The sequence below is a fragment of the Physeter macrocephalus genome, chromosome 7, assembly GCF_002837175.3.
Source record: "Physeter macrocephalus isolate SW-GA chromosome 7, ASM283717v5, whole genome shotgun sequence".
NCBI lineage: Eukaryota > Metazoa > Chordata > Mammalia > Artiodactyla > Physeteridae > Physeter > Physeter macrocephalus.
In genome coordinates, this window is record NC_041220.1 from 52,185,280 (window position 1) to 52,212,406 (window position 27,127).

Below are 27,127 nucleotides of genomic sequence, written 5' to 3' on the forward strand. Positions count from 1 at the left end.
ACGGGAGAGGCCACAACAGTGAGAGGCCCACGTACCACACACACAAAAAATATCCATCACAGCAGGCAGCAGAGCCCTCTGCTTGTTAGATTACTGATCGCTAGATTAGCCCTAGTCTCGGTACGTGCTTGCAGGTAGTAAAAATACGTTTCTTTCCAAATAACCTAGCACTTAAACTTGTCATAATGTAAACTGACCCTTCTAGCTCTTTGCTTAAATTTGGGCTATTTTACTGTGTTTATGATGTACTTTTTATCATAATCATTTAGTTGTTTATTGATTGTCTGCTGTAGTGAAAGAGTCTGGACTCTGGGTCCTGACTGCCTGGGTTCAAATTATAGTTCTGCCATTAATTGGCTGTGTGGCCTTGGGCAAGTTACTCAACCTCTCTGTGCCTCATTTTTCTCAACTGTGAAATGGGGGTGATGATAGCATCTACCTATAAGATAGTACTGAGGATTAAATGAACTAATACATATAAAATACTTAGAATAGTACTTGACACATAAGTGCTCAGTAAATGTTAACTATTATCATCATTTTAAGGCAAAGTGGTGGAAATACAAAGGAAATCTGATGCAGGAAGAAGTTTTTACGTTTTATTTGCTGTTGCTTAAGGCAGAGCCGCACGTCAGGCGCTCAGTAGATATTTGTTGAGTGAATCAATGAATGGGCTCTGCCCTGGTGAAATTTAAATCCAGCCTAACCCTCGATTCCTTCCTTGGAATAATACGAGAACTTTCTTCTCTCAAAGGTACCGTAGCCAACCTTGAATTTTCAGGTCAGCACCAGCTCTTGACCTCCCTGACCAGGAGTTTTCATTTTCCCTTCACTTGCCAACTCACTCTCCAACAAATTCTGCCGCCCATTCCAATCCCAGGCTTCATGGGCTGCCCTTCTCTTCGCACCCTCCGTGGGTGACCCTGGCGTGACAACATTGAGTTCTCACAGCAGAGGCTGGTGGCCGTGAAGCAGCTCTAACATGCCAGCTTCCTCCTATGGCAATTTGGATGGTTGTCGTGTTATTTGATGTGGCTTTTTGCCCCACTGAGTTTCATTGTGTTCTTACCGTCAGGAAGGGGTGGGGAGACACTGAAAATGTTCAGGCATGTGAAGTCAAAGCTGGTGTGCTCTCTACTGCCAGCCGGCAGCCCCTGCCAGATGGCCTGCTTCTCTCCCAGGCCCACACATTCCACTAAAACCCACTCATCAGCACAAGAAGGTATCCAGCCTTATGGGTGTACCTTCCTTTCCCATCTTCTTCATCCATGTGTGTGCTCTCTCTTCCCTCATTTGCTGTGGACTCCATACAAGGTGCCCCACGATCTGCCTCTGCCTGTCTCTCTGACCTTTCCTTTCTCTGACTTGCTTTGCCTCCTTTCTCACCTTGCAGCTCACTCCAACCACTCTGTCTCCTTGCTCTCCTGAAAACCCTCTCAGCCCCTTTTGCCTCGGTGGGCCTTTGCACATGCTGCCCTTATGCCTAGAAAACTCTTTCCTCAGTGTCTGCATTGCTTGCCTACTCACTTCTGAAAGGCCTCTGCTAAAATGCCACCTCCTCCAAGAAGCCCTACTTTACCTTGTCTAAAATAGCTCCTGCCTCTATTTTTCTTCTGAGCACTCATGTCTAAGGACACATAATGACTGGTTTACTTGCGTATTTATTTACATCTTGTCTGCTTCTCCCCACTGAGGTGTAGGCTGCACGAGAGCACACACTACCTACAGTGCCTAGCAAGTAGCTAGCACTCAATAAATGTGTCATGACAAGACAGAAGGAAGGAAAGAAAGAAGGGAGGGAGGGAGAAAAAACAAAAAAGGAAGCACATTTGTATGTGTTTATAAATGTTGATAAAGTGCTTTAAGAGAGACAACCTAATTGTGATGGGGTGATCAGAAAAGGCCTCTTTGAGGCAGTGACCTAAGCTGAGACCTAATATATGGTAACGACCAGGACAGGTAGAGGCAAGGAAAGTGCAAAGACCCTGGCCTTGCGATCTGCTGGGGAACAAGAGAAGGCCAGAGTGGCTGGAACCCCACGGGCAAGTAGGAAGGGGCAGCGAGGGCTGATCACAGCTGCGTAGCAAGGGGACAGCCCTAATGAAGCTAGTCCAGAGCAAAGTAGGTCTGAATGAAGGCAGATTCTGGGTTTGTGTGGTCCTGAAGAAGGCCTGGGCGAGCAGAACTGTACTGCAATAGAGGCACCTGCTTCCCTGGACTCCTGACGCTGCAGGGCTGTTTCCCTTTAAAAGGAGCTGGTTATTCATTAAACCAGCCTTCCACGAGCCATCGCAGCTTCCGTGCCGTCATCTGAAGAATGAACAGAACAGCACCTACTCCGCAGGGCTGTCGTCACGCAGTTCCCAGCACCTAGGAGCTGTCCCCTTAAAGTTGTCTGACTCTCAATTTCGCACATGCAGCTCAGTACCGGCGCCGTGGTGGGAACGGGGGGAGAGAGGACCCTGCCTCTGAGTAGCGGACGAGCTTCTTATGAAAAGACACGTGGTCCTGGCATTGCATAAGAAGAGCATCAATTGCACACCCATGAGTGCACACCAGTCTAAAGGGTGGTCTGCGAGGGGAATTCGGCGGGGAGGGCTGCCGGTGAATATTTTCTATTTTTCAGTTACGTTCTCTTCTGATGCATGTTAAAATAAGTAAATATTAGCACGTCAGATCAGTTTACATAGGACTAATAAACGAGTTGATTTCAAGTTAACTTACAGGAACAGACTGAGTAAATCATGCAACAGGCAGTATATAGGAGTGAAGGTGGTAAGTGAACAGCTGAGGTTCGGGAAGCAGGAACCTGGCAGACACAGCATCTGCGAGCTGAAGGAGGCTGGTCTTAAGTCAGTTTCTGGAGTCAGACTGTGAAGAGAAACAGGTAGGACGTGAGCTGGAGGGGCGGCCAGCCTTCGGAAGCCAGGCAGTGGCATTCACCAAGGCTTGTGGAGGGAACTGAGTGGGTGCTGGCATGACTCAGAGGAACAGACAGACGGGACGGCGCCAGGGGAAGTGAAGAGGCATCTTCGGGCCTTGTTCTAAGACACGCGTTGCCGTTGAGAGGTTGTGTAAATCAGGACCCTGGCTGGCCCTGTAAATAACAGAGAAGAGTGTGCCTGACCCCACATTTAATAGCAGGACAGTCTTTTCTGTCAGGTTTTCTTCCTCACTAGAAATATAGACTCTGCTGCTGACCTCCTTTAGAGAAGTGGAAACCCTGAAGGCCTTGTTAAGGGGAGAAAATGAAATTGAGTGTATGATTTCCGCCATGAATCAGGAACAAGGGGGCAAGGTGAGGCAGGTGGGACTGTGGCACCCGTCAATGTTCATTTAGGGAAGATTGGTCCAGGTAGCCAGGAATAAATACACCGCGCTACCCAGGGGCCAGCCTTCCCCACCAGCCAGAGGGAGCGGTACTTTGGGCAGCTGAGAAAAAGAAAAGGATGAGATTGGTGTGGATTGTACTTCCGAATTGGAATATCTTTATCGTTTGGCTAATTTAAAACTTATCTGCTTATTTCAAAAAATCAAAATGACACAGAAGTACATAAGGTAGAAAGTAGAAGTCTCCCATAATTCCATAGACAGCAACCTTTAACAGGTGGTTGTTTATTTCATTCGACAACTATTTATTGAGTGCCTACCATGTGCCAGGCGCAAACACTGTTTTAGGAGGTTCAAATGCATCTGTACTTAAAACAAAAGTCTTTGCCTTCCCTGGGCTTACATGCTAGAGCTGTGCTGTCCAATGCAGTAGCCACTAGCCACACGTGGCAATTAAAATTAAATGCAATTGAAAACTGAGATCCCCCAGTCACACTAGCCACATTTCAAGTGCTCAATATCCATCTGTAGCCAGTGGCTGCCATATTGGACAACACAGATGTAGAACATTTCCATCATTGCAGACAGTTCTGTTGGGCAATGATGTTCTAGAGGAATAATGACTGTTAACAGTTTGTAACGTGTTATTCTGGACTTGTATACACAAATACGTAGGTGTCTATGTGTGTGTGGTTGTATGTGTGTGTATATGCTGTATATACTTGTGTGTGGATATGTATGCGTGTGTGTGGATATATATATATAGGTATATATATACATACACACACACACATATATATGGCACATGTCCTATACCTACTGTTCAGCAACCTACTCTCATCACTTAACAATCTAGCACAGACATCTTTGATAAATAAATGGTAGATCAAACACATCAATGTTTTATTATCAGTTTTTATTGATGGATGTTTAATTCCAGTTTTTCACTGCTGTAAACAATATAACTATGAGCCCCTTGGGAACTTCTATCCTTATACATTTCTCCAGCCCTTTCTTAACATGAATCCTGCAAGGTAGACTGAGTCCACACATGCAAGTTGCCGAGCACACAGCAAGAGCTCAGGACCCACAGCAAGAGCCACTGGAGTGGCTGTGTGGGCTTTGCAGAAGCCCCTGGAGTGGCCATGGCAAGATGAGGCTGCTTCTAGAGGTTTCCTGCCTCGAATGGGCCCTGAGGCTTTTCACAGCCAGTAACCAGACTGCCATGGCCCCAGCCAACAGTTCTCCATAGAGGTTCGGTTTGGTCTGGTTTCCTTTTGGTTTCTTTTTTGGTTTTTGGTTTTTGGTTTTATCTTTCTTCCGGAAGAGTTACACATTTGTGATCTAGCTGCACATTCCATTTACTGACCAAATCCTGGGTGCCTGGTTTCTGCATGAGGCACCAAACCCACTGCAGTTCTGAGAACTGTCTCATTTTACCAGCTGACAGTGAAACCTTTGTGGGACATGACTGTTCCGTAAACCTGGTCCTGAGCTATCATCGCACAGTTGCTTCACCTGCGGGGGGTGAGGCAGGCAAGCACTGGGGGCAGAAATGAAGGCAGTTGTGGGCTGGTATGTGAAGAGAGAGTTCAGATGTTACCAACCTGGACGATTTCCCCAGTGGAGGCCCCAAAGAAATCCTAGCCATTTGGAGTTTTTATTTCTAAACTCCCTGACAACTCCCTTGTCCTTCAGAGAAGCAAGAAGCTGAGACCTTGTTTGCTAGTCCGTGTATATTCCACTTTCAGGTCCCAGAGCTGGCTGGAGCTCAGCGGTTCTTCCACCCTCGCCTTACCCATCCTTCAGGGGAAAGAGCTCTGAGCCAGGCCCCTCACTCACCCTCCATGACACATGGTGGACATAGAGTAACTGTGAAAACACCTGTGGGCTGAAGAATGTCCCTGCCCGGAAGCACGTGAAAACCTGGAACCCCTGAGCCTCTGTGATAATTCATTTTTGCCGGCAGAGTTTAAATCGCCCCGTAGACGTGCGATTCAGCTGAGCCATCTCCATCAGAGGTTGGAGGAGATGGGTGAGAGCCCACCTGAGACTGGACTGGGGTTGGCACAGGTAGAAGCACCTAGAAGCCTGCAGACAGCAGCCCGCTCCACCCGCCAGGAAGCCGGGCTCTGTCCGCAGGGTCGCCCCTTCCAGACCCCAGCTCCCCCTTTCACTGGGACCTGAGCTCAGAGTTGCAGAAGGCAGGCCTCTGCCTATAAGCTTTCCTGGGTTCCCTGCTTTTGCTTCTGGGGTCCGCCCTCAAAGCTCCTTCTGCTCCAAAAAGAGACCAGGGCAGTGGTGGTATTTCTCCCCTTCCCCTCCATTCCAGGGGCCACTGGCAAGCCTCTCTGGACTGTGTCCCATCTCCGAATCAGGCACGGCTGACCTCTACGCTAAACCATGCTGCCTCCAAAAGAAAATACAGAAAAGTGATAGATAAGAGGCCTCATTTAGTGGGAGCTTAAATTTCAGGCGTAGCAATGCTGGCTCAGCTCAATGGCGATTTACAACGACAGGTGCAGGGGAGCCTTAGATTGAGGCTGAGAGTGATTTTTGTGTGTCTTGGGGGAGGGGCGAGGCGGGGGTCGCATTTGATCTGGCTGTTACCAGAAGAAAAATAAACTCCATTTGCCCTTCCATTCTTTTAAGAAACAAAAGGGATGAAAGAAACTTTAGGCCTATAAGCTTCCCTTTTCATTCTTCTCTTTTTCTCAGATAGATCAGAAAATGATTCCATATTATTAACCAGCTAGCCTTCCCCAAAAATATAAATAGAGACACTACTGTCCCTCCATACTTACAAACCTCATGATAACAAGCTCAGTGAGGCTGGAGCTCAAGAAATATAATGGAAAAGAAAAAACCTAGATTTTTTCTTTTTTTTTAAAGCTCCTCTAAATGACTGTGAGAATAAGAGGCAGGGGAGGGCCAGACAGTCATTTGAAAGGCTTTTAAATGTGCCATGATTTGGACTTCTGATTTCATCCTTTTCTACAAACCAATGATTAGAGGTAGCACAGGTTTGTGTAATTAGCAGACAGGCCAAACCCTGAGTGATTTATTCACTGTAACTTGGACAAGAAAGCATCGACCAGGGACTTCCCTGGCAGCCCAGTTGTTCGGACTCCCGCGCCTCCACTGCAGGGGACGTGGGTTCAATCCCTGGTAGTGGAACTAAGATCCCGTGTGCCATGTGGCACAGCCAAAAAAAAAAAAAAAAAAAAAAAAAAGCATTGCCCAGTGGCACATCACAGCTAAAAACACCGTATTATTCCCACACTCGCAATTTTATTGGCATTTCTAGAATAAGGTACAACCTTACCTCTTAAGAATCCTTCGCAGGCAATGGACCTTTGGTACTGTTTGTAAAACTGGCAGCAAGACTGGGCCTGGGCTAAGTTAAGATTCAGAAAGAAGCAGAAAGAGTGTACCTTGATGTGGTCCTTCACAGCTTCCTTCTTGGCCTGCTCCTCCAGGAAGCCTTCCAGGCCATCTTCTTGGGGGAGCCCTAGGCCTCTGCTGCAGCTGCATCAGGTAGAATCACCCCTACCCCCAACACACACACATCTCTGCACTGGAGAATAGGGAGGGACAGAGAGTGCAGGGTAACGAAGTGCAGGGCTGGTAGCAGGTGGTGGTACATGAGGCACACTTCCTGGAGGACAGGCGGGATTGGCCTCAGCAGGTCTTGGAAGGGGCATCTGGGCTTCCATTTCCCTCTCTCTGAAATGCCGAACTAGCTCATTGGTTCTGAAACTGTGCCCTGGGGGAATTCTATTCCCTGCTAAAATCAAATGATGGCAGTCTTTACTCAATTTAAAGAAAAATAAAGCAGATCAGACTTACCCCACCGTAAGTTTATATCTATTCTGTGTTTTCTTACCTTTGTTGCTGCTTCAGCTTTTGTAGCACCCCAAAAAGAACAGACAAGAAGCAAGCAAATATTAACAGACAAGAAGCAAGCAAATATTAACAGAAGAGCTGCCAGCTGTGCTCAACTCATGGCCGTGCTCTGGTGCCACCTTTACGTGCATGTAGCATAGCCTTGTTTTCTCCTAGTCTGGAAAACGAGATCAACAGTAGTCATTGTCACAGTGGTCTCTGAGGCTCCCAGGTGCTATGTCACCTGACAGCTTGTGAAAACAACCAGATGTAGGTAATCTCTCAAGTCAGCTTTGAGAGGCCAGCACTCCATGTCGAGCTATTCAGAACCACCAGAAATGTCAGCATGCTTTGAAAGGGGACTTACGGTATCAATGGCAAGTTAGTAAATCAATAGAATTAATTCAACAGAATAAAAACAATCAACCTATTAGGAAGCACTGGGAGTAAGATACGGGTTTGAGATGGTGTCTGTGATTACTGTTAAGGAGCCGCCCTCCTTGGGACTGGGAAGGTTCATGACCATGAGCTCTGGCTTAAGTGGTTACGTGGGCATTTCCCCCCCTTGTGGCAGGTTTCATCCCTGGAAAGGGGGCCCAAAGTTGAAATGATATGAGGGAAATCTGATTTTTCCTATGGTGATAGCTCCAACAATAGGAGATTGTGTAACTGATCAAAAAATCAACGCCTACCTTTTTTAAAGAAATAGCCTCAGGACTTCCCTGACGGTCCAGTGGTTAAGACTCCACACTTCTACTGCAGGGGGCACAGGTTCGATCGCTGGTCGTGGAGCTAGGATTCCACACGCTGCGTGGCACAGCCAAAAGAAAAGAAAAGAAATAGCCTCAAACCTGGTATTTCGCTTACTGTGAATGCTGAACTTCACAATCCCTTTGTCTAAGGTGACTTGGACTGATTTAATAGGATAACATAATAACCGACATGAAATTGTACTACTTAACATGATGCGGCATCACAGCAGTTTTTATACTTAATTAACCCTTCCTTAATTAACCACATAAAATCTTAAGATAAAGAAACTGTGTTGGTATAGTTAGGGTAGTCATAAAAGCTGCTTTGGAGAGATTTTTCAGAAGCATCTTGGAGGAAATGCTTTGGAAAGGTTGGGGCCGTTTCCTTATTTCTGCAATGACCCAGGGTTATTGGTCTTGCTGCCTCCTTGGCTCTTCCTGAAGCAGCACAGACGTTCAGGATTAAAAGGCTGCTTGTCCTGCTGCCTGCATCCCGCCTTCTGGGCCTCACTGGCAACTTGACTTTGTTCCCTGCCTTAATGAAAGATGCAAGTTCCAAAGCATATTCCTGACGATGTTCTTTCCTTCAGGTTTCCCCCACCGCTTGTTTTGTCACAAAAAGCCTCAGACCCTGGGCTAGAATTCTGGGCAGTCACATTCTCTCATGGCTGTACAAGACTTTCCACGTCCACCACACCTCCCAAAACTGCCTATTAATAATAGATTTCAGCTGTCATTTCTTCCCTTTTTCCAACTGTTATAAAAAGCTGAATTTGCTGGAGGCTTAAAAAAGTAGTGTGACTGGTTTTTTTGTTCTGTTATATTTTTTAAGATGATAGCTGATACATTTTAAAGATTATACTATATATATATATATATATATATATATAATAAAGCATAATTACATAATAAACACCCATGAACTCATCGTCCTATCCCAAAGGGTCGCTTACCCGCCCACCTCCTCCCGCAGCGGTAACCACTTTCTGAAGCTTGTATTTATCAGTCTTTCTTTTTAAAACAGTTTTATCTCATATGCACGTATACCCAAACCACGTAGAGTTTAGTTTTGCTTATTAAACAGACAAGCCAAATTTATGCAGCCAATTGAGGTTGCTCTTCCCAGAGCAAGACTTTTATGAGAGATGATCCACTTACACCTTTATGAGAGATGATCCACTTACACGTGGAGGCTGCACTTGCTCAGACCCATCTGGGAGCCCTTTGTTTGAAATTTCCTGCAGAGATAGTTTATCAGCTCCTCAAGAATCACACTTTATGGCGTGTTTGGTCTGATTCAGCTCTTTTTTCCCATTATCTCTCTGTTTTCCCCGTTCATTTACTTAAGAACTATTTCGTGGGTGCTTCTAGGAACCAGGCACTATGCTAGAGACCAGCGGAGAACCAGGGAGAGCCTCGCCTTCCCTGGAGCATGTCACCAGCTCTCCCCTCCTTTCCTCCTCTGTCATTGGAGCAATAACTAGAGGCCACAGGCTAGGAGATTCCAGGACACTGAGCAGGATCCAGTGAACCAAGGGGCCGTGAGACCGATGTGGCCTGAGAACCCGAGGGGAGACCTATGGAGGGACTTCCGGGGCTGGTCCAGTCTCCATGAGCCCTGCCTTGGGCCCTTTGTGGCCTCACCTGGACACTTCTGACCCTGATTTTCTCTGTTAGGCCAGGCTCACTAACACTCTCATCCAAGCATATTTACATCATCATCTCCGCACCCCGCTGAGGAGCCCCTGCCGTGTAGTGTAGATCAAGGATCCTACAAGGAAAGAGGAAGTCAACCCTGTAAGACCTGAAGGCTGATTAAAAAAAAAAAACAGATTATGTTTTTTTTTTATGTTAGAAGAACTTAGAAGTCACACTAGGTCATTAAATATTAGATTGATGACACAGATACATTGCCTTGTAGTATAAATATGAGACCTCAGAAATATGTGTATATAATATTTTTCATTTATATACAATATAATATATAATATAAATACAATGAATATAAATAATGCATATATATAATTCATGTGTTCTCAACCAGCCTCCACATGACCCATTCACCAAAATAACTTACATCCTGCAATCCCTCAGTAAAATAGAACAACTCACGCCAAAACTCTGACCCCCTCAGAGCTCTAAGGCAACCTCCGCTTGCCTGGGCACATCTGCTCATCCTGGTTGAGCCGTGTGATTCCCAGGAGCCAGTTATGTTTGTTCCCAAACCTGCTTATGCCAGTTGTATTTGTCATTAAATAAATTAAATTAAATGTTTAACTAAATGTTCTCTGAGGAAATATGAATTCAAAAAAATTGTTTCAGAGAAAACCAAATTGAATGCTTTGAAAGACTCAGTAAAGATGAGTCATTTTAAACATGCTTTTGAATTAGGTATGAACAAGATGATTGTGAAAGATTGAAGGGAAAAAAAACCATTAAAATCTAGAAGAATTCTGCTCTCAGATTGTGCTACAGGTGTCTAACTTCTTATTCCACTTTAAATGGACTAAAATTGGAAATTATACACAGTACATAATTTTTTTAAAAAAACTCTAATCAGCAGATAATAAACAAAAGACTTTTCTCAAAAGAGTAGTGAATAAACAGATGTTTGTGTTTTAATTTTAAACAAAGTTATACTATACATACACACAAATACACATATATGTGTATGTATATGTGTGGGAGAGAGATCAATTTTTCATGATCCCCCTCTTTAAATGACTTCTGATCACCTGTTGGTCCCAATCACATTTGAAAAAGAGGACTTCTATTATAAATATTACCAGGCCTTCCCTACTCAAGAGTGGTTTTACACAGTCAGCCTCCCTAAAAGATTTCAGATGTGACACCACTTGCTAAGGTTTATTTAGTTTTTTATTTTGTTTGGTTTTGTTTTCATTTGCCAACCTTTTATAGAGAGCCATGAAAAAGGACTCCATCTTTAAAACAATGGTTTGAAAAGAGAGAAAAGGCAATGTCGGACAGCCGGATGGATGAGGGAGGTCGTGACTTCCCAGCGCTCTGCCCTTTCTGCTTTCTGGCCGCATTGCCCTCCCAAGCCAACCTTTTCTCTGACTGCCCCAGGAGCCCACAGAGATGGGTCCCCTGCTGCCAAGGGTTTGCTGAGAGACAGGAGGGTGGGATGCAAATTGGAAAATGGACCTGATGTTCTCAACCTCTGGGCCAGAAGAAGGATGAGGAGGCCATCCTTGGATAATTTGGGTCCAGGTAAGAAAAGAACCCCTTGAACAGGCTCAACTGATATTCTCTGACCCTAGCTCTTCTCAATCAGATGTAAGGGACTTTTACAACTGTGAGGAGAATAATATCACTCAATAGGGAGACATTTAAAATCCAATTCCAGCCATGTCCCCCAGCTTATCCAGCCATACAGGTTCCGTGTGTGTGTGTGTGTGTGTGTGTGTGTGTGAAGGCCTTAGGTGAGGGTGCTTCATCTCTAATCCAGACTGAAGCTTTGGATAAGGCAGCCTCCTGATACAAGATGCTTTATTTTCCTGAATACCTAAGAAATAAAACCAAACTTCTGGAAGCCAGGCTCTTTTGAAAAAGTTCCCCAAGCCTGCTCCGTGAGAGAACCAAACGAAGGACTAGGCAGACTGGAGTAGGAGTCCAGCTTTATTTCAGCCCTCCCAGGAGGATCTGAAACAGGAGGGAAGGGGGCAGGGCACAACCTTTGAACGAATGACATAGCCTGAGGACACGACATAAACTGATTAGAACCAAAAGGGTCCAAGATGGTGGACAAGTCGACTTCCACTAGACCTTGAGCCTCAGTATGCGCTCATTGTACTACATTAGCAAGCTAAATGACACACCCACGGGCGCCATGACAGTTCCAAGACCGACCATAAAGATCAAAAAGTGGGTGGTGGCCCAATTCCTGGAAATCCCCACCCCTTCCCGAAATAGCTGGAATACTCCTCCCACTTATTAGCCTATGAAATTACCCACCCCTCTAAAAACTGACAACACCATACCCTGGTGCCTTTCTGTCTGTGGAGTGTGTTTCTCTCTAAATAAATCCACTTCTTACCTATCACTTTGTCTCTCACTAAATTCTTTCTGTGATGAGACATCAAGAAGCTGAGCTTCATTAAGTCCTGAAACCAGGTGTGTGATCTCAGTTGGAAGACTGTGGGTTTTGGCTGGGTTCGAGTCCCAATCTGAGTTTTGGCCGGGTTTGAGTCCCGGCTGTGTGGGTTCAAGTCCCAGTCTGAGGTGCCCGGTTTCAGATCCCTGAGCTCTTCAGCCTTCTCTCCATTTTACCTTTGTTTTTGCTGGAAATGTGGGTCCCTGCAGTGCACAGAGCCATGGAAACCGCTGTCTTCCCTCTGCTGAAGTAAAGCAACTCCAGTAAGTGGAGACGGGTGAGAGGGGGACGAGGGAGGGCAGATGTGGACACAGGAGCCCTATTTTGTTGCTCCGAGGAGTAACTGGACCCCTGCCCAAGAGATCCCCAAGCCCTCCAAAGAAAGAAATTGCAGGGGCATGAGTCATCCCCTATTTCAGGCGAACACAGGGGTGCCCTGCGGGACTGGGGGCCTCCCTTATCAAGGAGCAGGCAACCGAAGTACGCAGATTGTGCTTGGCCAAAGGCTAGGATCAGCTTCTGGTTTATTATCTATTTAACTAAGTGGATTAAATGAGAATTGACTGGAATTGTACACTTACGGGTCCCTTACAAAACACCATTATCTCATAAGCTGGCTTAATGGAACAGGCTGTCCAGGGCTTATTAGAAGTAACTGAATACAGCGCCTTACAGGGCAGAGATCCAATGGAGGGTGTGCAGCAGGCCCAGGAGATCCCACACCTTGTGTGGCCACAAAAGATGGGCCTGGGGTATAACTGCAAACCATACTATTAGCATCTACCCCCAGGGACAGGCTCAGAACTTCCCAAGAAGAAAGGCATCTGCCATTCACTCCATTGTAAAAGCACTTCTTCGATATTAAGGGTGAACTAAGTGCTTTACTGATCTTTTATGTATGTGGACTCCAGCACATATGAAAGACAGCAGAGTAGAGTGGTTAACACGACTGTCTTGGGCGTTAGACTGCAAGAGTTTGCATCTTAGCTTTACCACTTACTGCTTGAGTGACCATGTGTTACTTAACTTCTCTATGGCTCAGTTTCCCCATCTGCAAAATGGGGATGATAATAGTACCTACCTCATTGGGTTTCTGAGGAGATTAAGTGAGCTAATATGTATAAACTTCTTAGAGTAGTGTCTGGCATAAGTGATTCTATAAGTGAGCTTTCAGTGATTATAGCTTTTACACCAAAAAAGAATCATCCCATTTCATAGCTTTTGCACCCACATCTCCTTTAGCTATTAATTGCAGCATGATATGGAAAGAGCTGCACTCACAGAGGAGATGTTCTGAATGGTGGGAGGCAGTGTACGTGGAGGCGGTCAGGGCTATGATCAGAGGGACATTTTGCTGGGGATGGTGATGTGATCTTACGCATCATTTATCTTCTCTTATCCCCATTTCTGTGTGTGTGTGTGTGTGTGTGTGTGTGTGTGTGTGAGAGAGAGAGAGAGAGAGAGAGAGAGACAGAGACAGAGACAGAGACAGAGACAGAGACTTTCATTATAGGGTTTAGGTAAGTGAATGTAAATTCTGCTTTTGGTGAAGATTGATATAATTATGAAGATGCTCAGAGATGAGACCCCTTTGGCCTGGTGTCCCAGAAACATGTACATTTTAGAGGACTTGCTTTGAGGATAACAGACACGTCGGAAAGGATCGCTGGACAGACCCACTGGACATAAGTTGCCCTTGTGCAGTTGGTTTTAACAATGGAGATAATTGTTTTTCAGGAAGGTTTTAGTTTATTTGTAAATTTTGCACTTTTTTTCTTCCAGCAATTTCTTTGACAGTGTTATTTTTCTGTTGGGTTCCTTTGAGTTCAATTTACCTGTAATCTGTAAACATTTCTTCTATCAACAACCTGCTCCACAATTGACCTAACTCTTCAGAATTACACAGCCTTTGCTTAAACTACTTCCAATGTATAATCTACAATTTCCATGTATAATTTATAATTTTCAGTCCTCTATAATCCAGGAGATGATTCTACTCCACTCAGCCTAATGGATGAACATTACAGTCCTCACTTTTCAAAAAGTTGAAGGAGACCATATGAAAATTTGTATGAACCTTTCTGTTCTATAGAATTACTTTAAATTTAAGAAGTTTAGCCTATTAGCTGAATTGTGTTTTAGAAGAATTGAAACACTATGCATGGTGTTAGAAATAGTAATGCTTTCTTCTTGTTTTCATGCCATTTTTAATTTAAAGGAGGAGTAGTACATAGTATACAACACTTCGATATAATTGATGTAATTTCCCATATTTTAAATGGTTCAGGCTGGGAGTTTAAGGAAAGAAGCCACATGAATCAGTGAGAAGCCATAACCTTCCAGGGTTTCTTCTGGCTGATTATTGACTAATGCACAAATTGATGTATCTCAGCTGAGCTGCAGTGCCAAGGGCAAGCATGGTATGATATCGATAGATGCTCTGGACCTGTGGATCTCACCTTTTCTTGGTTATGAACCTCTTTAAGAATCAGGAGGACGTTGTGGACATGCTTCTCAGAAAATGACACAAAACTTGGCATAGAATTCTGGAGAGTGTACACGAACTCCCTGAATTTTCTGTCGAATCCCTGCTTCCCCACTGGAGTTCACTGAACACAGGGAGGCTTCCTCTCACTAGGCTTGACCACCCTTTTGATTTTTTTAATGACAATGAGTTGGACATTTCTGGAGACCAGGAAATAAAGACGGGTCAGAGGATTTTTATGATACAATAAGAAGTATGCATATTGGTCTTTGTCCACAGTTCCTAGCACACAGCTCTTAAAACCCTTGGAATTTCCAGAATGATGAGAGTGTCTTATATGCTAATGGGATGATTGGTGGTTGGGGGAATAATAGCTTCAGGATGGGAGCTGGTTGCCAGAAAAACCAAAGCATGTTTAGAGTAGTGGAACTGTCAGCCCTACCCTGCAACTTCCAGAGGGAAGAGGGGCTGAGAGATGCATTAATCACCAGTGGCCAATAATTTAATCAGGTGTGCCTATGTAATGAAACCTCCATAAAGTCTTCTAAACAATAGTGTTTGAAGAGCCTCTTGGTTGGTGAACACATCAAGGTACTGGGCAGGTGGAGCACCTGGAGAAGGCATCGAAGATCTGCGCTCCTTCCCCCATACCTGGCCCTCTGCACCTCTTCCATTTGACTGTTCCTGAGTTGCATCCCTTGTAATAAACTGGTCCCAGTAAGTAAAGCACTTTCCTGAGTTCTGTGAGCTGTTCTAGCAAATTATTGAACCGGAGGAAGGGGTCATGGGAACCCTTGATTGATAGGTCAGGGGTGCAACTGGCAACCTGGGATTTATACTTGGCATCTGAAGTGGGGGCAGTCTAGGTGGGGTCTGCACTAACTCTACATAGCTAGTGGCAGAATTGATTTGAATTGTAGGACACTCAGTTGATGTGTGGAGAGTCAGAGAATTGGTTGGTATGGGGGGAAAAGCCCACACATTTGGTGTCAGAAGTGTGAGTAAAAACAGTTCAGAATTTTGCCCTCCCTTTAAGAGTTATATACAGTGTTCCACAGTTATTGAAAGTACAGGCTCAACTATCTACACACTGTCTGCTGCCATTGGGTTTCTTTGGATGTTCCTATGTACTTTAGATACACTCCATTTTAGTTGAAGCTTGTTTGGATCTACCTCTACTCCCTAAAAACTTCTCTCTTTACCAAAATTAACAAGTATCTCCTCACTTCACATCCACTAGGAGAGCTGCAATCAAGAAGATAGATGATAACAAGCATTTTTGAGGATGCAGAGAAAACCCTCTTACACTGAGGGTGGGAATGTAAAATGGTGCTGTCACTTTGGAAAACAGCCTAGCAATTCCTCAAAAGGTTAAATATAGAGTTGCCACATGACCCAGAAATTCTATTCCTAAATATGTACCCAAGAGAAATGAAAATGTATGTCCACACAAAAACTTGTACACGTAAAACTAGAAGCATTTTTCATAATAGCCAAAATGTGGAAACACCCAAATGTTCATCAACCAATGAATGGATATTTAAAATGTGGTATATCTATACAATGACTATTAGTCAGCAATAAAAAGAAACTAAGTGCTGATGCATCCTACAACTTGGATGAGCCCTGAAAACGTTGTGCTAAGTGAAAGAAGCCAGTCACCAAAGACCATATATTCTATGATTCCATTTATATGAAGTGTCCAGAGTAGGGAAATCCATAGAGACAGAAAGCAGATCAGTGGTGCCAGGGTCTGGGGGTAGGGGGAAAGGGGGAGTGACAGTTAACAGGTATGGAGTTTCTTGTTGAGGTGATAAAAAGGTTCTAAAGTTGATCGTACAACTATGTGAATATACTAAAAGCTATTGAATTGTACCCTTGAAATGGGTTAACTGTGTGGTGTATGAACTGAATCTCAATAAGTCTGTTCTGAAAAAAAGAATATAGACTCTGGACCCAAGCTGCCTGTGTTAAAATCACCCTGGCAGCTCTGGTGTCCCGAGACAAGGATTTGGGTGCAAGTACTGTATTTGAGAAGGTGTCCTAGGCAGTGTGGTCAGGACGTAGGGAAGTGAGACAGGAGAGGAAGGAAAGCCAGTAGAGGAGGCATTCATGAGTGAGTTACTGTTGGGGGCAACTGGGGCTCAGTCCTACCGCCCCCTCCATAAGGCTATGGAGACCGCAATTCAGAATGGTATCCCCCAAGCGATGAGAAAGCTATGTTGTTTCTGAGTGCTGACTTCCATGCTTCTAACCAGAGAAAGCCCCCAGACAGGAGGAGAGATACACAGAGACAGAGACAGACAGACACAGAGACAGACATGCAGGTACTTGAGGCAGGAAGCAGAGGGCACAAGAACTGTTCCCCAAACCTACAGGTGAACTAGTCCAGAATGACTGAGCGAACATGGGCTGAACATAGACAGTGTGCTGATGGGAGTGTTCCTTAATCTCTCTGGCCCTCAGCTCCCTCATCCTTTATATGGAGGAAAGAATAGCTCTTGTCTCATAAGAGTGATATGGGGATTGATGAGTTCATGTATCTGCAATATTTCAACAGTCAAAAATACTCATCTTGAATCTTTCTCTACTTTTTGAACTTCTGACTTACCGCGATCATTCCTCTTCTGCATGAGCTTCTAACAAGACAGAGAAGAAATCCACCTATTATAAGTTTCAAAAAGAAATAGAACCACTTCCGAGAACAGTCTTCTAATTAGGCCCCCTTTGTGTTTGATCAGCTTTGGATGGCTGCCTTTTGAAATACGCCACATGCTTTGTTAGTGCATTATATGCCCATCCCAGCAAGTTCTGTTATTGGAGCAACTCTATGATCTTTCTCATTCTTGCTGTTCTATTTTATAGAAACTGTTGGTGGGATTCAAGTGAGAGCGGTTCATCACAGTACTCTGTTGTGTTTTCCTTTGTGTCTCCTATTTTCCCAAAGCTGTGTTCTGAGGACACTAGACCCTGGGGAGCTTTCTTTTTGTGAAACTTCTGCAGTCTAGGGGTTGAAGCCAGTGGCTGCAATCCCAGGCAATTCTGAGCTCTACTGCTGTCAAAGGCATTTACACTCAATGTGTTTCATTGCTCAGGGATGATTGAAACAGCCCAGTTGGTGAACAGCCAGGGGGAAATAGGGTTAAAAAACAACAACAACAACAACAACTATGTTACATGAGCTCAACCTGTCATGATTAAAACTCAGTGTAGAGATTTGTTCACCGAAGCAAACGTCTCTGAATTGTTTCAGGCTGTGACTCTTCAATTAACCTGACATTTCACAAGTCCAGAAGTGCCATGGATGAACTCTTTACTTCGCTTCGGGATATTGCTGGAGCTCGGAATCTCATGAAACAGTTTAAATCTGTATATGTTCCTGGAAATCATACCCACCAGGCAAGTACATATGTTTTAAAGTAACCATCTAATCTGTGTTGTGTTTTTAGTATTCAGAGACTGAAAGAAAAGTTTCCATTTTAACCTCTCTAAAATGAAGGATTTGTTCAAGATGAAATCCAAGGCCCTTGTAGTCCAGAGTTCTGGGTTCCCCTGAATCTGAAAGCTTCCCGGTTTATTTGTATTTCAGGCTTGATGCAGTGAGATGAGCACTGGATTACGGGTCAGCGCTGCTTTATAACTGCCCCAGAGCTGTTCTGTCACCTTAAGCAAGTCCCTAAGCACCAGATGTGGGGTGGCCTTCGTGCCCAAGTTTCTGGATCTGAGAGTAGCAAAATTACCTAATAATGTTATGGCAAGGAAAAAAGAAGTTGATGCCAGCAAAAACGTTTGTTATTTAAAATGCCCCCCCCACTTTATTAGGAGAGTAGGAGAACCTTGCAAGGATGTTTTGACCAGGGAGTAGGAAGATGGTATGAGAATCCAAGATTGAAGGGGTAATTGCTCTATCAAAACTCAGTGGGGCGAGGTGCGGGGGAGGCACGTGGAGGCACGGAAAGACCCAAAGGGAAGATGAAGGGGTGAAGAAAAGCTGGAGCCATCGAGGCTGGGCAGTCTCTGTTGGACAAGGAAGAGACAACCCTCAGGTTCCTGGTGGCCAGAGGTGAGCTTTCAAGGAAGAACAGATGTTTCTGACAGCAAAGATCATTAGGTTTTGCTGTGGAGTGTGTGAAGGAATCTTCTCTTCCATCTCTCCATGAAATAATCAGTAAAATTCGCTCCATTTGCTAAGGCTTTTTGGAGACTTGAATGAGCTGTTAGTGGGGGCTATGACATGGTGAGGCGTTCAACTTGAGGGTGCTGACTCTCTAAGGAGGGCGTGTAGACAACAGCTAAGGTTACCTGCTACAGCCTAGCAAACTCCAGATTCTTCCTCCCATATATTTGTATAGTAGCTGATACTTGAAGAGTCCCCTACATTTGGTTTTCCCTTTGAGCCTCATGACAAGGAGGCCAGAGAGGTATTCTCATCCCGAAACCCAGGAAGCAGGCACACAGGTGGGCCAGGGCCTGACGCCAGGTCTTTGCTGCCAACCCAAAACCAATATCCCCGCTTGCTGCACTGCGGTTCTCCTGGAGGGTCTAGAAATAATGACCGATAGGGCTGATCTCAGATACTGAAATCACCCACCAAGACACAAAAGACCTTAGAAATTGGCACTCAACTTAGTAATATAAATTCCCATCTTTTGTTCAATGATCTGAGAACATCACTACCACGAAATACAGATAAAATCACTCAGATAATTAATCATTTGTAGTTTTGTCATTAAAAGATTACCAATCTTAAATATGGCAGTATGGACTGGTCCTAGAAGACGTGATAGACTGTTGATATATGATGAAATTTAGACCAAAGGATATCAAGAAGCAAGTGGCTGCTATCATTGGCAAAGGGAAGATAAACCACTAAATTAATGAGGTCTTTTCAGTTTTGTTTGTTTGTTTGTTTGTTTTTGCGGTACGCGGGCCTCTCACTGCTGTGGCCTCTCCCGTTGCGGAGCACAGCGGGCCTCTCACTGCTGTCGCCTCTCCCGTTGCGGAGCACAGGCTCCGGACGCGCAGGCTCAGCGGCCATGGCTCACGGGCCCAGCCGGTCCGCGGCATGTGGGATCTTCCCGGACCGGGGCACGAACCCGTGTCCCCTGCATCGGCAGGCGGACTCCCAACCACTGCGCCACCAGAGAAGCCCCTTTTCAGTTTTATGATCATCATGGTGACTAATTTGGCCAACTTCACATAAACATGTATTAGCTATAAATCTTGGGCATAATAAGGACAGTGATAAGTTTCCTAGACTTTATCTCTCCGCTACCAACACATTTTCTCCAGACCTCAGAACCCTGTCTGAGCAGCCATCGCCTTTGGAAAATGAACTTTCCCTTGTTGCATACACTTCCCTTACAGTGAGTCAATAACATCAACTCATTCACCCAAAATCCTAAATGTCAGTGAGTGGAAGTGAGGACAAGGCAGGGAGTATATGTGTATCTTGAGGGGATTAAATAATAATTATACAGACACTTAGTGAAATGCTGTGCAACCAATAAAATGACTGGGATCTAAATACACTTGGCAAGGACTGTGTTTGGATCCTTTTCCTGGGCTCTGCTTGGAGAATTCAGAATAAAACAGAGGTTCATGTTCTATTGGGTGTAGATGTAGATCATTCTGTAAAGCATTATTCTATTTTTGTTTAAAAATAAAAAGTACATGGGTGTATATATTGAATAAGTCTTTAACATTTTAGGAAAATTTTATAATGGCTGTGTGCGGGGAACAGAAAGGATTAGGTGGACAAGGGGGAACTCTGGCTTCTTGCTTTATATTTACATATGTAGAGGAAGAATTTTTGATGGGATTATGGATAATTTTTACCTGTTTGCGTTTTTCAACACTTTTTGAACTTAAAGAAGTTTTCAGGACTTCCCTGGTGGCGCAATGGTTAAGAATCCGCCTGCCAATGCAGGGGACACGGGTTTGAACCCTGGTCCGGGAAGATCCCACATGCCGCGGAGCAACTGAGCCCACACGCCACAACTACTGAGCCTGAGCTCTAGAGCCCACGCACCGCAACTACTGAGCCCATGTGCCACAACTGCTGAAGTCCGCATGCCTAGAGCCCGTGCTCCGCAATGAGAAGCCACTGCAATGGGACGCCTGCGCACCACAGCGAAGAGTAGCCCCCCCTTGCTGCAGCTAGAGAAAGCCCACGCACAGCAACGAAGACCCAATGCAGCCAAATAAATAAATACTTACATACATACATACATACATAGATTTATTTAAAAAAAAAGCAACTGAGCCCACACGCCACAACTACTGAGCCTGAGCTCTAGAGCCCACGCACCGCAACTACTGAGCCCATGTGCCACAACTGCTGAAGTCCGCATGCCTAGAGCCCGTGCTCCGCAATGAGAAGCCACTGCAATGGGACGCCTGCGCACCACAGCGAAGAGTAGCCCCCCCTTGCTGCAGCTAGAGAAAGCCCACGCACAGCAACGAAGACCCAATGCAGCCAAATAAATAAATACTTACATACATACATAGATTTATTAAAAAAAAAAAAAAGAAGTTTTCAATCACAGATGGAAGCCCCTTGAGGACAGGGATTTTGACCTGGTTTGTCCACTGCCATATTTTCAGTGCCTAGAGTGGTATCTTGCACATAGTGGATACTTGATAAATATTTGTTGGGTGCATCTTAAATGTGCTACATATATTTTTATCATATGTTGGAGGATTTGTTGGGACAAAAATGTGTATAGATAGAAAACAACAAATGTCCAGAGTAGAAACAGAGTCCAGCTGTGTTTAACTTTGAAGATGGACCTCGGCTGGGCAACTTTCTGTCTATCCCTTCTCCCAGTTTGGTCCTCAGCTCCAGGAAAAAATTGTGCTTTCTATCTAGCTCCATGCTGTTCCTACACAGAATCTAGCTGGGATGTTCCGGGCTCCCTGGGACACCCAGAAAAGCACTAGACCAGGTCTGCCAGGGGACTTCTGCTGTTGCTGCGACCAGTGCTGTGTATCAGGCTCTCTCCCCTGGATCTCAGAGCTCCCACCAGCCCCAGCCTCCTACCCAGGGTACCTCTGTCCTGCTCCGATGCAAATGAGTTGACTCTTAGAGCCACTCCTGTTTCCACTCCTAGCTTGAGGCACTTCTTATTTAACCTCCATCCTTCAGCCCTTTAGGAAAATGTGTCCGTCACAGCTCAGATGCAGAAAGCAGACACCACTCTCGTCATTTTAAGGAGAACATGATTCCATGCAAGAAATTAAGTACATATAAAATCTTGAAAGAGCTGGAGGAGTGGGATCTAGACTAGGTCTCCAGAAGTGAGCCCAGAACGTCACCACACACATGGCCCTCCAAGGGAACTAGTACCTCTGCCACAGCCAGGAGAGTGAGCGTGCTGGGGCTCATGAGGCTGCCACTGAAGCTCTTTATTTGCAGGACACACCACCAAAGCTGGAAACAGCTTCTGGGTTTGCTCACCACGGTAAATGCAGAGCCCAGCACAACGCTTGCCACCTAGGGGTGGGTGGCTAGGTGGATGGATGGGTGGATCCTGGACTGTGGGTCTTATCCAGAAAGGCATTTCTTATGTTCTTAATTCTTAGTGAGAGGGAGGTTAGCATGTACGTTAACAGCAACATTTGGGTTCATAGCCCAGGTCTGCTCCCTACTAACTGTGTAACCTTGGGCAAATTACTTCACCTCTCTGTGCCTAGTTCCTCTTATGTAAGCAGGAGCTAACAGTAGTAGCTCCTTCATAAAAGTGCTCTGAATAATATAGATAAAGCTCTCAGGATAGGAGCTGACACACAGACAGCACTATGTAAGCATTGTCTCTAACAGCTGTAGTAAAGGACAAAAGAGACCTTCTCTTTGTCCTCTTTCGTAGCATTTTGTCATTTCCTTTATTAGGAGATGGGCTACACAGAAAGGGAGTCATTCTTAAGCTGACTGTCCTGTTAGCTGTGGCATCTGGTCAGAATCTACTGCTGACACCCCTTTGTTTGGAAAAGTCACGTTTGTCCATAGACTCTGTTGACCGGAAACATAAGCCCCAGTTTTGCCTGTGCAGCAAGTCTTCTTATGCTTTCATTTCTTACTACAAATGTTCCAGTTTAATGGGAGGCTTAACCTCCTTCCTAAATGTCAGTGTTTGATGTGCTGCTGTTTCTCAGATGACTCAGGGCAATGAGCTTATGAGCCCTTTCAGACAAAATATTGCACGGCTCTTGCATGACGGGTTTTGGCAGAAGTCTCAAAGTGCTGTGCTTCCCTGGAGGAAACTTCCCACAGATGCACACTGTCCTCTGTGCTTCCGGCATGTTGAACCAGAGCCTTTAGAACCAGCAGGGCCCAAGGAGGCCTGATTCATCTTGTGCCCGGTGAAATATGCACTCTGGACAGTCTGTAGGCCCAGTCTCTTCATCAACATCAACAATCCCCACCTCTGGCCACCAGCTGGTCTTTTCCAAGCACTAAGCTCTGTTCTTCCTTCTGATTCTATCTACCTAACCCTAGACCCGCTAGCATCCATTTTGAAAGGCTCTGCGTGAGATAGGGCTATGCTGGGGGCCAGGAAACTTGGCTCTGTCCTGTAGTCTAACTTATAACTGCCTGTGTGAATTCAAGCAAGTTAATTAATAGCTTTGGGCTTTATTTCCTCATATTGAAGTTGAAGGGACTTTAATCAAAAACTTTTTAAAGTAATCTGCTTCTGGTTTGAAGGATGGATGGATGGATGAACAGATAGACAAATGAACCACTTTTTTAATCTGCAGCGCCAACCGTTTTCCTTAAGAAGATGAAAGGAGAAAAAAAGTCAGTCACACTGCAGCAAAAAATAAAAATAAATAAGCCATGGAGTAGTCAAAGCCAAGACCAGTTTTGAACAAATGTTTTTCTGTACAATCTTGGATTGAAACAAAATAAATACTCTCAGTACAAATCTAGTTCTCCTGAGACCTTGGTTGTTCAGAGTCGGTTTTGCAAAAAAAGAAAGAAGCCTCTGCAGTAGGAGGACCAAGAGAGATCCTGGCTGCACCAACACCAACCAGCAAAGCCGAGGTCAGCAGCACAACTCTTGGGGGTGTGATTGTGGCAACAACTCCAGTTTTCTTGGAAACGGATATCCCGGGCCAGGGGTCCACAAACTATTTGGCACCAGGGACCAGTTTCATGGCAGACAATTTTTCCACGGCGAGGCGGGGTGGAGGGCGGTGGGGGCTCAGGCAGTAACGCGAGCAATGGGGAGCAGCAGATGACGCATCGCTGGCCCGCCGCTCACCTCCTGCTGTGCGCCCGGTTCCTAACAGACCTAGGACTGGTACCGGTCCGCGTCCCGGGTGTTGGGGACCCCTGTCCTAGGCCATCTTTAAGGTGCGCCAAATTCAAGAAGCTGTTGGAGTTAGATTAGTTTCTCAAAATTGTCTCTGACTTATGTGTAATGTCATCAACTGTTGCTATGCTCAACACCTTTCTTCAAGAGTTGGAATCAGGTCAATAAGAACCTTCTAGATCTAATCATATACCGCAAAAGAGTAACCAGAGGCATAGAAACAAGTATTTTATTTTTCATATCTTGATTAACTCTGGTATATTAAAAGCCCAGTTTGTTCTGGAACAGATATTGGTCATTTAAAGAAAAAAAGAGTTTCTGATTTTTTTGAAACTTCATCTATTTCATATGTAACACTCATGGGGGTCTCATTAGGCTCTACCAAACCTTCAGGCTAGCCTCACGAGACTGTCGTACAGGGCCACATTGTGATTTTCATTGCCCTAAGCACTTTTGCCCTCATGGCCCTCTTCCTGTATTAAAATCTCTCTATATATATATTTATGTGAAGAAATATTTATTAAATATTATAATAAAAATTATATATAAATATATTTATTTGAATACATTTATTGAACATATTCATATCTTATATTTACACATATGCAATTATATATATAATTATATTATAGTTTCATTGGTATGGAGACAAATATATTAATATTATATATCAAAACATTATCTTTGACTGAAAAGTTCATTTTTTTCTTCTCATTTTAAAAGAAATGAATGCATTTTCATGGGTCGCTAACTGTCCTGTGGGCCCTAGGCATCGTGCATTCTGTGCCTAGTAGATAAGTCATCTCTGTGGTCGGTCATAGCCCCCATTTGCACCCATCTGCCCAGGACAGGAGCATAGCTCGCGGTAGGGAGCAGCGGGCATTTTTCTCCTCTCGAGTAGTCCTTGTGGCCACCATGAAGCAGTCCATGCAGCTACCCAGGAGCTGTTCGGTTTGGTCCTGAAGTGACAGCTGAGCAGTGAGGGAACTAGACTCAAATGGAGGGAAGGGTAAGGGCAGGAGTCCTCTGGCTTAAAACCCTCATATCCTATAAGAGCCAATTTCTCTGAAAGAACTCCACTGACATGACTTCCAGCATTCCTCCAAGGGCCATGGCCAATTACACAAGAGTCATCGTACTCAGAGAAGCCCAAAGCCCTGGCTTTCTGTCCAGTATTTATAGTTCTCCCAGTCTAATGCAATTTACTAAGCAGGGGTCGTTTTTATCATAAGCAATCTTGCCTGGCTAGAGTTTGACATTCTTCCCTTATCAGGTTTCCAGGGAAACAGAGCTAGAAAGTTAACCAAAGGTCAGATTCTTATGTAGAAGGGAAGAGAGGTTTAATAATCCTTTGCCTACAACAAGCAACCTGCCAGTTATTAAGGAAATAGTTATATTAATGTTTCAATCCAGACTTTACGGTGTGTCTGTGGCAGAGACGATGCTATACATGTTCCTCAAACTCCATTTCCTTTTCCTTCTGGCATAGTTAGACCACATTTTCCAAATTCTCTTGCAGGTAAATGTAGGTTTGTGACTAATTCTGGCCAATGAACAATGGGCAGAAGTAATACAGATCACTTTCAGGCTGAGCCCATAAAATCTCTCTGGAAATCCTCCATACTCTCTCTCTTTCATCCTCTGCTGATGAGATGCAAAGGCTTCACTGTGGGATTCCAGTGCCCTAGGGACTGGTGGGGCTACTCAATAGCAGGAACCTGGGTGTCTGAATGATTGTGTAGGCCCTACACTGTAGGGCACAGACCCCTTACTGCCAGCACACACTGGATGTGGTATAAGCGAGAAATAAGGATGAATTTGTCTGTGTTTTTAATTCCCCTCCTTCCCCCATGAAAGATGAACTGACAGTGAATGTGTGATTAGGAAAATTAAATTACTCTGGTTAACACTCTTATGTAGACAAACTACACGACTAATCTCCCCTCTGGTTCTTTTTAACATGTGAGGAAAACTTTGAGCAGGGCACTAGGGCAAGACATCTGTCTCCCCATCACCACCTTCTATGGTCCTTTGCTGAGAAGTGGGTAGCTTCTGGCTGAATAGAAAATTCCATGACAATTAGAGGATCCTTATCTAAGAAGCTACTGCCAAAAGCTATTCATTTCAATCAGATTTCAGTGACATGATTTGGGGCAGAAAAAAAATCCAAACGAAGTGAGGAAGGAGCCAAAAGTTCTCGTGATTAAAACCCTAATTGGGAAAACCAAGAAATGTGTTTGCTAAGAAGTCACGAGACTAGTACTGCTTTGTACCTAAGAAAGTCTTTTCCCAAATCGTGCTCTTTAAATGGACAATGTTATTTAGTTGTTCTGTGCTTAGTCGTTTTAAAGAAGAATCTAGAGGACTTTTTCCGTATCATGTTTAAGTGGCAAAACTTATCAACGTCTCCTTTTCTTTTGGCTGTACCACGCGGCTTGCAGGATCTTAGTTCCCCAACCGGGCATCGAACCCAGGCCCCAGCAGTGAAAGTGCCAAGTCCTAACCACTGGACTGCCAGGGAATGCCCTTCTTTTTTATTTTTTTATTTTTAGTTTTTAATTGAAGTAGAGTTGATTTACAATATTGTGTTAGTTTCAAGTATACAGCACAGTGATTCAGTTATATGTATATATATTCTTCTTCCGATTACTTTCCCTTATAGGTTATTACAAAATATTAAGTATAGTGCCCTGCACTGTACAGTTAAGTCCTTGTTGGTTATCTATTTTATATATAGTAGTGTGTATATGTTAATCCTAAACTCGTAATTTATCCCTCCCCACCCCTTTCCCCTTTGGTAGCCGTAAGTTTGTTTTCTATGTCTGTGGGTCTACCTCTGTTTTGTAAATAAGTTCATTTGTATCATTTTTTTAGATTCCACATAGAAGCGATATCATATGCCATTTGTCTTTCTCTATCTGGCTTACTTCACTTAGTATGATAATCTCTAGGTCCATCCATGTTGCTGCAAATGGCATTATTTCATTCTTTTTTGTGGCTGAGTAATATTCTATCGTATATATATGTAGCACATCTTTTTTATCCATTCATCTGTCATTGGACATTTAGGTTGCTTCCATTGTCCTGGGTATTGTAAATAGTGCTGCAGTGAACATTGGGGTTCATGTATCTTTAAATTGACAATACTTATATCATTTAATGGGCCTTTGGTTACAAGTGAAAATAGAAAAAAGAAAAAAGCTGAAACCGCTTAAACAAGAAAGGTAATGTAATGGATCCTATGACT

The 27,127-nt window shown here is 44.3% G+C and overlaps 1 protein-coding gene across 15 annotated transcripts in view; it reads left to right on the forward strand.

The window, feature by feature from the left end:
* SCFD2 (sec1 family domain containing 2) overlaps positions 1-27,127 on the forward strand; it is a 422,795-nt gene that overhangs the window by 362,371 nt on the left and 33,297 nt on the right. For 14 of the 15 annotated variants that reach the window (XR_003680539.2, XR_003680540.2, XM_028491837.2 and 11 more), the window contains exon 6: positions 17,820-17,965. Coding sequence is in view for 13 of the 15 variants with exons in the window: in XM_028491837.2 (XP_028347638.1) it covers positions 17,820-17,965 (146 nt within the window). In the remaining 2 variants the exon portion in view is untranslated. Of the gene's footprint in view, positions 1-17,819; positions 17,966-23,323; positions 23,820-27,127 lie in introns of those variants that run through there. The other variant, XM_028491849.2, reaches the window with a different exon arrangement.